General features: G+C 51.6%; 1 protein-coding gene across 42 annotated transcripts in view; it reads left to right on the forward strand.

Moving 5' to 3' along the window:
* RRBP1 (ribosome binding protein 1) overlaps window positions 1-13,172 on the forward strand; it is a 77,785-nt gene that overhangs the window by 50,462 nt on the left and 14,151 nt on the right. For all 42 annotated transcript variants that reach the window (XM_028523518.1, XM_036009510.1, XM_028523520.2 and 39 more), the window contains 6 exons: window positions 4,983-5,135; window positions 6,005-6,123; window positions 8,299-8,452; window positions 10,234-10,372; window positions 11,564-11,742; window positions 11,904-11,938. In XM_028523518.1, coding sequence (XP_028379319.1) covers window positions 4,983-5,135; window positions 6,005-6,123; window positions 8,299-8,452; window positions 10,234-10,372; window positions 11,564-11,742; window positions 11,904-11,938 — 779 coding nt within the window. The remainder of the gene's footprint in view (window positions 1-4,982; window positions 5,136-6,004; window positions 6,124-8,298; window positions 8,453-10,233; window positions 10,373-11,563; window positions 11,743-11,903; window positions 11,939-13,172) is intronic.

The raw sequence follows: 13,172 nt of genomic DNA on the forward strand, positions 1-13,172 counted from the left end.
ATGCCCTGTCCCGAGAGCCCCTGGATTGTGGGGTCAACCTCCCTACTGTAGCTCCTCACTCTGGCCTGTCTATTCTAACTGCCCGTCAAACCAGGGTGCACTGTGACTGTGTGAAGCCTGAGGCCAGCCTCTGCAGCCCCTGTGGAGCTCTACGTGGTAGTGGCTCCCTTCTCACAACTAAGAATACAGGAACATTGAGTAGGGTTAGGGTCCTCAGTGTGTGCTGGGGTGAACCGTAATGTCACTGGCCTGCCCCACAGTGATGGGCCATTGTTTTAGAGTCTACACCCTGAAAAGAGGATGGGCACTGTTGATCCACAATTGTTTTCCTGAGAATTGGTGGAAAAATATGTGGGGAGGTGGGCAGAAGGGCTGCTTTTCTCTGTTTCCTGATGTCTGTGAGATGATCCTGCAGAGAAAGCCTGGCTCCTCGTGTTAGGTGATGGCTTGGTGTGTTAACATCTGTCCTCAGTGAACAACAGTTGAATAAGTCAGGACATATGCACAAAGGGCTGTTCTCTCCCTGCCAGAACTCACTGAGGCTTCTCCTCTCTGCTCCTTCTGAGGAGAGAGTTGTGGTGCCCCAGCCCAGGAGCTAGGTTTTCCCAGCAAAATGCTGAGCATTGCTCTTGCCCTCTCCCTGTTTACCTGCCTCCCTGCTGGTGCAGTGGGTACAGGGAGGTGGCCTGTGCCTCAGAATGCCCCACAATGTCTGGGCTACAGCCTCTCCTCTGGACACCTCTATTTGCTCATTTGAGAATTGGAAATGAGTCGGCCTGAGCTTCTGCCTTACATTGGAGGGATGCAGCTCCAAGCCAAATGGGAAAGTTTGTTTGGTAGGGGACAGCAGGAGTAGAAGATGAGCCTTTGACTTCTTACACTTGGTTAATGCTCTGCCCAGGAGAAGGAAAGAAAAAGGCAGTTGTCTGTAGTCTGTAGTAGAGTTTGGTTACTTGTGCCCAGGAGGAAGAGAGCTCTCTCTCAAAACTTTTCACATGTGGCCTTCTCTTGAGCCTATCTTGGGTTGTTAAATGCAAAGTGGCTAGAGCCATTCATCCTACTCCCATGTGCCAACTGAAAATGTCTCTTCCTGTTAGATGTGCCACATTGTGTCCTATGCCAGGAGCATTTATACCATGAAAGTGCTACAAATCAGAACCCTCCTGCCTGAAAACCAGCTGACCAGCACACTTCTAGTTAAGAGTCTGTGGTTTCAGGAGCCATTCTTTCATATCCTCTTTTGGACAAACTGAGAATTTGTTGGTACTCCCAAAGTAAACTGAGAGGAAACAGGAGTGAGTGTTCCCATAGCTGGCTGACCATGTGGTTGCCTGGCTGGTTGCTTGTGCCTGCCACCTTGAATTCAGGATGGGCTGCAGGTAAGATGAATGAATAAAAGCAACATCTGACAGTGATGCTGGCTTCTCTCTTCCCCATTGCTGGTGTCTCCAGCCACCAGGGGCAAGTGCTTCCTGCAGAAGGAAGTCCCTTAGAAACTGACCCTTGTGTGGGATACTTACTGTTATCCCTCCCTGGTGGCTGCTTTACCGGATTTCCAAAATCACAGTGGCACCTAATCTACAGACACTCTCCTCAGGTCAAGATGCATTTCCAGCCCTCCCCTTATAGATCTCCCTGGCTGCCAGCTGCAGGGGCTTGTGAGTTTTCATTACTCATCTCACCCTCTGGGAATCCAGCCCTCCCTCCTCTGACTATATCCTCTTCCCTGCAGCCAGAGGAGGTTCTCTTGGGCTCTCAAGTGCTAATCTGATCCTGAGAGGCCTTCTTGAAGCACTGCCAGTGGCTCCTAATCTCAGACTCTAGTCTATACTCCTCTGGTCCTCCTCTTCCTCTTCCATTAGCCTCAAATGCCCTTCACTGCCTGACTGGTGGGAAATTTTTTCTCTGTGCTTGAAGACTTAATTTACTGGACCTTGGGAATCCTTCTGGAGCCCTCATTTTCTTGTCTCAGCACAGAGGTCATTGTTGCAGTAATGTGCCATTGCATCGGTCCCTGGTGACTCTTGCTGTCTTGCTTGGCTCAGCCAAACAGACTGCTTGTCAGCAAGTGGCTGTCGAGGCCTGAGGCCAGCTAAGAGGATGCCCCGTATGGTTATTGCACTGCCATCTTTCTTCCCCATGCTTCTGGAACCCATGGGTGTCGGGTACCTACATTTCTCTGTTGGGAGTTTTGGACAGAGCTGATGTGTTGACTTCCTTCTTGTCATATTTCTTAGTCCACCACCACTGAGGAAAGTTATATAAGAAACTAAATTACTGAAAATGTGGAAGTTCCTCTTAATTCCCCACAGGAGCTGGTGAGAGGGCTAGGATCTGCTTTCCTCCCCACGTTTTCTTTGTCCTTGTGGTTTGTTCCCTGGACTGATCTATGCTTTGCAAATGGGTGAAGTGTCAGCAGAGTTGGGCTCAAGGACTATTTCAGGCACCAGCTGCAGTAGTTAATCACAGCCTTAGGCACCCCGAGATACCTCAGCCTTCTGAGAGTCTTCTGGGCATGGTTTGAGGAACCATGCATGGTTCTGGGGCAGCCCTTCTGGAAAACCATCTTTCTAGCTGTTGTCGTCTTAGGCACCAGGTACCCTGTCATGGGGTGTCTATCCTGAGGCAAAGCTCTGGACCAGATCCCATCCCGTATTTGTTCACCTAGGAGATTGGGGTTTAACTTCACGCAGTCAAGGAGCCCCTTGGGGTAGATGTGCTCCCAGGGGTGGGGTGGGAGACATTCTTGGTGGTAGACCTTTTTGATGGGAGCCACCTACTGTCCATGCCTCAGCAGGCCTTGGAAGCTCACACCAAGCAGAACCTATTCTTGGACTGGAGAGCAGAGTTCTATTTCTGAGCCAGCGGTGCTTGTGATGGTGCCCTGCCTCCTCTCCCAGCCCAGTCCCCACCACCACTGGGCATGCCTTTCAAGAAAATGAATCTGACCCTTGCAGCTGAATTAAGAATTTGACAAACAAGAAGAATCCTGGGATTCTGAGCTCTTAAAAGAAAAAGAAGCCAAGGAGGGTTAAACAAATGTTCTGAGGAAAAGCTGATCTTCCTCTGCTCTTATAAAAAGCCCAGAGATGAAAGGAAGGGAAATCCCATTGAGTTCTGGTAGCTTTCGGATCCTGTTCCCAACAGGTTACCAGTTTTATGCCCTGAGCCCAGCTAGGTACCTGAAACTGCATGTGTCTTGTCCAGAGTGGGGAAGGCTGTCCCTAGACAGATACTTGGCACCAGTCTGTGGGTGTTCATTAGCCAGCAGAGATGGGCAGAGGGTGACCCACATGTAGCTGCACTACCTGCTGCTGCTGTGGCTCTGGGCACTCTAGGGTCTCTCTGAGGTTTGGTTTTTTCTTCCAAGCCTGGATCCTGTTCTAGAAGGGGTCTCCCTGCATTGCTAGTGTGTGGCGTTTTGCTTGTGGGGCTGGCAGGGCATGTGTATTAGAGGAAGCTTGGTGAAACTTGGAATTCCTGCTAAATTGCCCTGTCCTACTTCTTTGGAGGTGCCAGGCCAGCCAGAGGAGTGAGGCACTTTGTCATTTCTCCCACTTTCTGGGACCCTTTTGGACTCACACAGCCCCAGGTTCCAGATCACCTCTACGATGTACAGTTGCTACCCTGCCTGAGACACATCTTCTTCCCAGGGCTCAGTGAGCTCAGCTTTAAACTGGGGATCAAGATCCTCATCTAAGAGAATCAAGTGAGACACCTGCTTATCCCAGAGGAAATGTACAATATCAGCCACCCTTCCCATTTCTGTAGATAATCAGTGAAATGTTTCTGAGCCTGGACCTCATGCTCCTGTGGGCTCTCACCCTGGGTGGAGCCAGGAGAAGGATTGTCTTCGAAAAGTGGGACCAGTGGGTCCCAAGTGGTCCAAAGCAGGGGTCCCCAATCCCCGGGCTTTGGACTGATACCGGTTCATGGCCTGTTAGGGACTGAGCCATGCAGCAGGAGGTAAGCGGCAAGTGAGCATTTGAAGCTTCACTTGAATTACTGCCTGAGCTCCTTCCCTGCCCCCTCAACGCTTCTATGGGAAGATTGTCTTCCATGAAACCAGTCTCTTGTGCCGGAAAGGTTGGGGACCACTGGTTCAAAGGAATGCCAAGCACACAGAGCAGCTCTGGCACCCAGTGTCAACCCTGGTGCTCCCAGCTCCTCTCCAGTTCTATCCCATCTGGGTCAGGAGGGACACTTTGGGCCTTTGGGGTGGGCCTCCCTGCAGCCCTAGCCTAGAAAGGGAGAGGATTTCTCACTTCTGATTCACTGCCCAGGATGGAAAAGGGGCAAATCCTTGAGTCTCCTGAGACACTGGCATCTCAGTCACCCAGGCCAACTAGACCCACACCAAGTAGTTGCATCCTGGATGGAGAACACCTGCTCACACTGTGATTACCTGCTTCCATAAGGCTTACATCTACTGCCTTTCCTTCTAGGATGACACAGATCCCAGCCAGCTTCTCTCCCTCCACCTGTCCTTCCCACCCTGTATTCTGCCTCCACCACAGCCTCTGAGTCCCCAGGCCCAGCATCCAGTGTTCATCATGGCATCCAACACTGCTGAGAGCAGACACTTCCGGGCCTGGGGTAGATAGAGGGCCTGGATGTCAGGGACCAAGCCAAGTGGAGTATTGTAATCCTAGCAGGACCGACCCAGTGTCTGGAGAGCCCAGGGACAGCATGCTGTATTTGCTTAGCTCCTTTCTGTGTCCACCACATCCATTGTGACCAAGGCCTGACACCTAGCCCCTAACCAGTCAGGCCAGCAGGGTTTTCTGGGGACCTTTTGTCTCCTGCTTGCTGATTGCTGTGGCTGGCGTGGATCTGTCTGAGTGCTCAGGAAGAGGGGTCTTGTGGCTCAGCTCTGAAGCTCTTCCCAGCCCCAGCCAATGCTCTGGGTTCTGATGATCTTGGTCCCATCTGGTAAGCTGCTGCCCCTGCCTAACCAGCTCTCTGCCTTTTGTTTTCTCTAGGAGCTGGCAGCAGAAAAGGCCAAGGCAGCAGCTGGGGAGGCCAAAGTGAAAAAGCAGCTGGTAGCCAGGGAGCAGGAGATCACGGCTGTGCAGGCCCGAATGCAGGCTAGCTACCGGGAGCATATGAAGGAGGTTCAACAGCTGCAGGGCAAGGTGGGCAGGGGTGGTGGGGGCACAGGTGGGCCCAGGGGGGGTGGGAGTGGTTCCCAAAGGGCAGTTCAGGATGCCCTCGGGGGTGAAGGTGGGGTGAGTTATGCAGAATCTGGTTCATTTTTGGAGGAAACAGCTGTTTTATATGGCCAGACACTGGCAGCCAGCCTATCATGTGTGTTCATTGTTACTAACCAGGAAGATGTAACATACATTGTAAAGACTGCTTTTTGAAAACAGTGTGGTCCCAAGTGGTCAGCCCTGTGTCCCATCTCCTGGGTGCCTGTGGGTCAAGTTCTCAGCCTTTGTGTGACCCTAGACTAATGCTGGCTCTGCCTTTTCCACTTGAGGTTGGGAAGATCACCTAAATCAAAAGGCCTAAAAACTGCACAGCTCTGGAATGGGGTCAGGGGAGGGCCTGTACAGCTTGGCCTGCATAGTACGAACCTTGGGCCTCATCTGCTTAAACCTGCACTTTCCTCAGGGTGGGCCACAGGAGGCCAGGGGGCAGGAACTGAGGCTCCCTTGGGTTAGTTATAGGCTGTGGTTTTGGCTGTCTCAGACAAAGGAGGCCAAGTGTGTGGAGCATGTCTAGAACTCTGGGCAAAGAACTTTGCCACCTGGAGTCCGTAAACTGGAAGGCAGAGGAGTGAGGAGGTGTGTGGCTGGGGTTCACTGTTGGCCCCAAGCTCCTGTTGCTGGAGCTGTTCAGTTTTCAAACCTCTTGTTCTTAGAGGCCCTCCCTACCTCATGTGGAGAAGCAGCACCCTTGGGGTTTGGTTTGCAGGCTGTGATCTCACTAACCTTACTCCAGAAGTCAGCTCCCTCTGTAAGGCCAAGCGGTACTCTGATACCCTATCAATGATTTTCAGATCCGGACTCTTCAGGAACAGCTGGAGAATGGCCCTAACACACAGCTAGCCCGTCTGCAGCAGGAGAACTCCATCCTGAGGGATGCCTTGAACCAAGCCACAAGCCAGGTGGAGAGCAAGTAAGTTCAGTGCTCCCAGTTGGACTCTGTGACAGCACAGTCCAGGGTACTCTGGAGCTGGGCAGGGTTCCCAAGGTTCTTGCAAGGCTGCAGTGGGTGCACTCTAGTTTCTTACTGGATCTGGGGCTGGCTGAGCCTTCCAGTGCATGGCTGGCATCCTCTCAGCTCTCAGGCTGGCATCCTCTCAGTGGTCAGGCTGCAGGGAGAGGTGAGCTCATGCTCATGCCTATGTGATCAAGTACCCTGCAGGTCCTGGCTGTGGCCAGCATATGCTTTTCCTGGGTGAGCAGATACTTTGTCCATGTCTGTTTTTCACAACTTCCTGGTTTGAGGCTTTTAGAAACTCCTGATTGTGGCTCAGAGTATCAGGGTCAAGTGGATTGTCTAAGATCAGAGTTTGATGTGGCGTAGGGCCTGAGCGTCTTGATTCTCCACTGGGGATGTGGTCTCCTGTGCTGGCGGGACATGTGCTTTAATGCATTGGTGATAAGTACTGTTTCACAGCACACCAGCCCAGACTGCTGAGCAGAGTTCTTGATCTCAGTGTTGCCTCTTTGGACCTGAAGTTCTAGGAAGTGCACAGCAAGTGGGCCAATCCCAGAGGGCAACATGGAGCCTTACCATGTTCAGGACACCTTGGCATTCTTTTGATTCTCTAGTTTGAGCTTTATGGTCTCAACAGGCTGACCTGGAGGAACCCACCCTGCATTTTCTTTTGATTCATATTTCTTTGCCTTCTCTTGGCCTGAAGCATCCTGAAGGGACTTTCTGGGAATCTGCATTATCCCTAGAATATCTCCCTATGCCAAGAGAACTGACTAAGGCAGAGAATACACGCACTTGAGTGTGCTTTAGCTGGAAGTCAAGGGGATAATGTTGGCTCAGGATCTAGACCAGGGAGGGAAATCAGTGCCCACACCTCTGTTTTGCTGGTGGCCCTCACCTTCAGGTGAGACCTGAAGGCCACCTTTCCCAGGCTGGTCCATTCTCTCTAGAGGTCCCCTCTGGTTGTATGTGTGTACACATCTTCATCTCCATCCTGGCCTGTTGTTTGGGTTGGAAGTTTGTGGCGATTTCCTCTCAGCAGCCATAAGCAGGTGAACACAGAGATGGAGAAACACTCTGGCTTCCCCTTTCACATATTTGCTGTGGTTTCCATCCTGGGGAAAGCTTCAAAGCATGAAGACCTGGCAGCTGCTGACTCTGTCAGTCTGTGGAAACTGCCCATGTGGGATGGATATTCCCAGGCTGCCCCCAGAGCTGCAAATCAGTCCCAAGGGGCCTCCAACCCAGCCTCTCAACTCCCTCCCAGGGTGCTGGAGTCTGGCCTGTCCTCTGAGCTCTGTAGTCTTGAATCTTGGTACCATAAAGCAGAAGCTGACAGCCCCACAGAGAGCTCTGGATAGCCTCCTTGGTGCAGATGAGGAAATCCAAGTCCAGAGGTGGGACGGCCTCTCAGCTCCCAGCACCAGACAGCTGGTCTTGGCCAGGCTTCCTGCCTCCCAGAGTTGTGGGCAGTCTTGTCTGGTGCTGTTTCTTGGCTGGACCATCAGTCCTGTCCTGGAGAGTGGTGTTTAGTGAAGGAAGCATGCTGATTACACTAGAAAAGGCAGTTGAGCTGCTACTCCTTTCCTGTCAAGCAAATCTTCTTCCCTCCTTCCTGAACTTCTCCCTGGTCCTGAGATCCACCTTCTGTGCAGTGGTGAGGGCTACGTTTTGTAAAGTGCCTCAACCTTCCGCTTTGGGTAGCCTTGAGTGAAATAAGGCACGTGGACATCTCCAACAGTCTACTTCTCCTGGCCCTGCAGGGGTGTCGAAGCAAGGCATTCTGTATCCTACGGTTTGTTTGGACCCTGGTTGGCAATGAGGAAAAGAGTGTCTTGCCTTCTTTCTATCTGAATTTCCAGATGCCTGGGGGGGCAGGGGGGGGCACCTCTGGGATATTTTAGTGCAAGTTTTTCTCTTTGCTGTCTCTGGTCCAGACACCTGGCTGATAATGCAAGAGGGGCTTTGATAGTAGCTCCAAGACTTGTATAACTACTTAGGAAAGAGCAGGTGCCTCAGTGGGATGGCTCATATCACGGTCCCAGTCAGCCAGGGACAGTGCTTGGGCTGGCAACAGCTGACTTGAGCCCTCTTCTGTCTGTCAGTTGGGGGCTGGTGACTATCTTGCAGGCAGAATGCAGAGTTGGCCAAGCTCCGGCAGGAGCTCAGCAAGGTCAGCAAGGAGCTAGTGGAGAAGTCAGAGGCATCACGGCAGGAGGAACAGCAGCGGAAGGCTCTGGAGGCCAAAGCAGCCACCTTTGAGAAGCAGGTCCTACAGCTGCAGGTGAGTTGTAGTGGCATTCACCTCAGTGCCCTGTTCCTTCCGCCCACCAAGCCTGCCTGTGTAGCAGGGAGGGGTCATTGCTCAGCCACATAGAGACATGCCTTCTTAGTCATGACTGACAACTGGAGACTCAGGCAGAGCTGGAACTAGAACCCCCAACCTCGGCCTCCTGAATAATAGTTACAGCTTGCCAGCTTCAGATGGATGCTTTCTGTGTGATAAGCATTGTTGTAAGCACTTTAGAAGCATTAACTCAGTTAATTCTTATTGTAAGCTTATGAGGTAGCTTCTATTACTATCTGAAATTTACCCATAAGGAAATTTGAGGCATAGAGAAATTAAGCAACTACCCCAAATTTACATAGAGGCAGGATTTCAAACCCAGGTCTAGCCCCAGTGCTGTTTGTTCTCCCACACTCACTACCATCTCTGGTACCACAGTTCCAGCCATAGCTATCCCAGCTAACATTAGCAGCTTCTTGGCTTCAAGGCTAGGTGAGGGTTCTTCCTTTTTAGCACCTAGATGTGGCCAAGAAGCTCTTGTTTTCCCAGGAAGATGCCCTTTTTCCAGAGGAAGAAAGAGTGTCCTCCTGTCCCCAAAGTGCGCTGGGCAATATCTAGTGTGGCTGCACTGATTGCCTGTTGGCCTGATTGCTTCTGGATCCCCCAGCTGGCCTGTTTTGGGGCAGGGTGGTGGGTTGTGGAGAGCCTTGATATCATGCCTGCTGTTCATTTAACTTTTCTGGATAATGAGGAAATCCTTCCATCCTGAAGGGCCTTGGGCTCTGTTTCTGCTCAGTCATTGACACTAGGCTGTAGCACATAGGGCAATGGGCCTGTCTTGTGGAAGGGATGAGAATGATAGATAAAATTGAAAGACTGATGCTTATGTGTATATAAGAGACTAAAAAGGACAAATAAATACAGTCTGATTGTTTAGGTGGAATTGAGGTGCATAATTTGGTGTTTACTGATTTTCATGTAAAGCAGGTCCACCCAGACCAATGAAATCAGAGTTGCTGGGGTAGGCATGACCATGATTTAAAGGTTCCCAGGTGGTTCTGTTGCTTCTGGTGCCCAGGGTGTTGTCATCACCTGTGTCATTTCTAAAGACCTAGCCTGGGGCCAAGGCCTGGGCCTAGCTCTTATCAGTAAGCCCCAGACTCTGAACCGTCTTCTGCCCTCTCAGGCCTTGAGTTATGTGTTCTCACCCTGGGGCCACACCAGGGAGTCCGTTCTGGGAGTGCTGGCCATGGGTGGTGAGGGAGACCAGAGCATCATATCAACAGTGAGGGCCCCTGGTATCTGCTGCAGAATTTCAGAGCCTCTGCTTTCCCGTTTGTAACATAGGCATGACAGTAGTACCTGTCTCACGGGGTGGCTGGGGATTAACCAAGTGGCGTATGCATAGGGCCTAGGATGGTACCTCACACAGAAAAAGAGCTCAATAAATGTGAACTGTACAAGGGCCCACTCCAGAAATCTCCAAGTTAGACTGGGGATTTAAGTTATAGGAAGCATCTCTGTGTGCCATGCTGGAATGAACTTTTCTTTTTTCCTTTTTGTGACTATTCTTCGTAACTCTGAGCCAGCTCTTCAGGGCTGGGATGGGCATGGTCTCCTGGCATTTTCCAGTGGATGTACTGACTTTAGAAATGCAGGCAGGTTTTATAAAAGTCATTGGAGTGGATGGCAGGGTGTCCTGCACATCCTCAGAGCCAGCAGAGGGCCTGGTCTCCCTTCTGTATCCTCATGGCCCTTTCCTTCTGCCTGCTCTCCAGATGTCTCACAAGGAGAGTGAAGAGGCCCTGCAGAAGCGCCTGGATGAGGTCAGCCGGGAGCTCTGTCGCTCTCAGACCAGCCACGCCAGCCTTCGAGCAGATGCCGAGAAGGCCCAGGAACAGCAGCTGCAGCTGGCCGGTGAGGGTGGAGGCTTGGCTAGGAGTCCGCAGGAGGGGCAGGAGGGTCTGTGCCAGGGCCAGAACCCATAAAGTGGGCCAGTCCTGTTAGTCTGTGAAGTAGGGATTGTACCCTATTGGGGGACAGACTAGAGCTGCAGGGGTGAGGCTCACCTCCATGGGAGAGCTGAATCAGGGTAGAATGGGTGAGGGAGTAGAGCTTCAGAGGGCAGGATGTGGGGAGTATAGGGGGACATAGCCTGTGAGAGCTAGGTGGTAGCCAAAGGTACTGCTCTTTCTGGCCTTGTTTGCTGTGGAACCCAGCTGGAGTCGTGGCTGTGGGTGAGCTGAAATAGGTCGGTGAGTGACTGAAGCAAGAAGGCAAGTGGCCAGTGTGGGGCCAGATGGGTGACACTCCCTGTGAAGAGTTTGGATGCTATGTTCAGTGATGGGAGTGCTCACAGCATTTGGGCAGGGGGTGACATGATCCCCTTTGTACCTCTGGATGCTCTGATGCTGGGTGGAGAGTGGACTGGAGGGACAGCAGGGGACCAGGGGTAAGGTTCTCACAGTAATTCAGGCCAAAAGGGAATAGGGCTGGACTCAGACTGTTGTCTGAGGTGCTGGTGAGGAAGGGATGGACTCAGCAGACAGTGGATATAGAATCGATAGGCCTTGAAGGTGGGTGAGAGGTGGGGCACAGGAATGCAGGGCAGTCATGATGGGGAGGTTGGAGGACTGGGTTCAAGTTGCCTAAGCAGAGCTTCATTGGGAAGTGTCAAGCAGCTGAGCCTGGGTTTGGGGATGAGACCAGAGCTTTGGGACTTTGCACAGTCATACATACATGAATGACATATAGAGCCATGGGACTTGAGGTCATTGAGGGAGGACATACCCAGAAGACCCCTGCCCTTGGTCTCAGCTAATAGGAGCCAGTTTTCTAGAGAACAGATTTTTAGTTGCAATTGAAATCCATTCTAGATTTTTATCATTTTTCCCATGAGTAATCTGAAGGCATTTGATTTTACCCTAATGAATCCTCAAGAACAAAGCTAATAAGATGCCCCAGTGGTCAGAGGTAAGTCTTAAACCCTCAGGCACATAGAGAAGGCAGGGGAGGGAGTCCTTGGTGCCCATGTGCTAAGCAGCAGGTGTGGTATCCATCCCAGTTGTTTGCTGCCCCTGACCTACTCTTGCTCCCCTTCTGGCACAGAGCTGCACAGCAAGTTACAGTCCTCTGAGGCAGAGGTAAAGAGCAAGTGCGAGGAGCTGAGTGGTCTACACGGACAGCTCAAGGAGTCCAGAGCGGAGAACTCACAGCTCACAGAGCGAATCCGGTCCATTGAGGCCCTGCTGGAGGCAGGCCAGGCCCGGGAAGTCCAGGGTTCCCAGGTCAGCTGGCACCTCCTCCAGGGGTTAATAAGAGGGGAGGGAGAACACTATCAAGTCTTGACCCCTTGTGTAGGGGGATGACAGCAAATTCCCCCTCCCCCAACTAGTTGCTAAATGAGTTGTCTTATGGTAACTAAGGAGCTTTCTGTCTCTTGTTTCAGGCCAGCCAAGGGGAGGCTGACCAGCAGCAGGCACGGTACGTGGAGGTCGGAGGCTGTAGCCTTAGCACCGGGTGGCAAGATCCTGGGAGCCAGGGATTTTAGCAGGGCACATGACGTCCCTGGCAAGAGCCATTTTCAGAGGCCTCTGCCTTTTCTTCATTCCTGCAGTGACTTTGAGGACAGGGGATAGGCCTGGCTGGCAAAGAAGACAGCCCTGCAAATAGCTCCTCACCTTCTCTCGAGGAGCAAGACTAATCTGTGTGGAGAGTGGCCAGTGCCTCGGCAGGGGCACCTCCTGCCATCTATCCACCTCTCAATAGGGAGGGACTAGTGGTCAGGAGTTCTCCCTGTGTCTACAGGTGAGGGACTTTAGAGACTGAAGTCATAAATCAAATAGGGAAAATGGTTTCACACCCTGAATAGAGAACCTGGGAGGTAGTCCAGGCTTTTTGCACAGATTTGGGACATAGGTACAATTCAGAGCTGACCAGGTGAAGAGTTATCTGCAAGGTAAAGTCACTGCTGACAGACCCTGTTTTCCTTCCATATTGGGAGCCCAGCACTAGGCGTTGCTCAGGGACTGTTTGCAGTTGTTCAGGCCAGAGCCAACATCTGGGTGGGGTGGCTTAAGTCTGGGCCAGTCTTTGGAACTGTCACATCTCAGGTATGAGTCCCTTAGTAGATGCCCATGGGCTCAGGAGGTGGGTCCTGGCTGCTTTGGTCAGGGGTCCACACAGACTAGCCATGTGGGGGTGAATCATGGAGGGTGGCCCTTGTTCTGGCTGTTGCTGTCAGTAAGTCATCTTCCGTGTGTCTCCACAGTCCATGACCCATGTTCCCTCGCTATAGGCTCCAGGGTATGGGGACTGAGGACAGAAGCCAGCTGCCTAGAGGGCCCAAAATACCTTGCAGAATCCTCCCCATCTTTTTTTCCCAGTGTATTTTTTTTCCAGAAAGGTTGGGGGAGTTTTGTTTCTTAATGGTATATGTTGGGGTAGAGAGGTTTATTTGTTTAGGTTTTTGCTCTCTTGTATTTTGAAGTCAGATTCCAGCCACACAGCGAATTCCTAGGGCGCTTAGTCATGGTATAAATAGGGTTCATTCCAATTTTTTACATCATGCAGATGTGTTTGGTAGAAATTGGGTTTTTTTTTTTTCCTTCTCAGACATTTTTTCTGAAAGCTGTGTCTAGGCCCGACCATTCTGTTCAGTGGAAATGAGTTATCTTTCCCTAGACGTTCTAGAACTCAGAGGTCACCAAGGGGGCGG

The sequence above is a fragment of the Phyllostomus discolor genome, chromosome 9 (assembly GCF_004126475.2).
Source record: "Phyllostomus discolor isolate MPI-MPIP mPhyDis1 chromosome 9, mPhyDis1.pri.v3, whole genome shotgun sequence".
NCBI lineage: Eukaryota > Metazoa > Chordata > Mammalia > Chiroptera > Phyllostomidae > Phyllostomus > Phyllostomus discolor.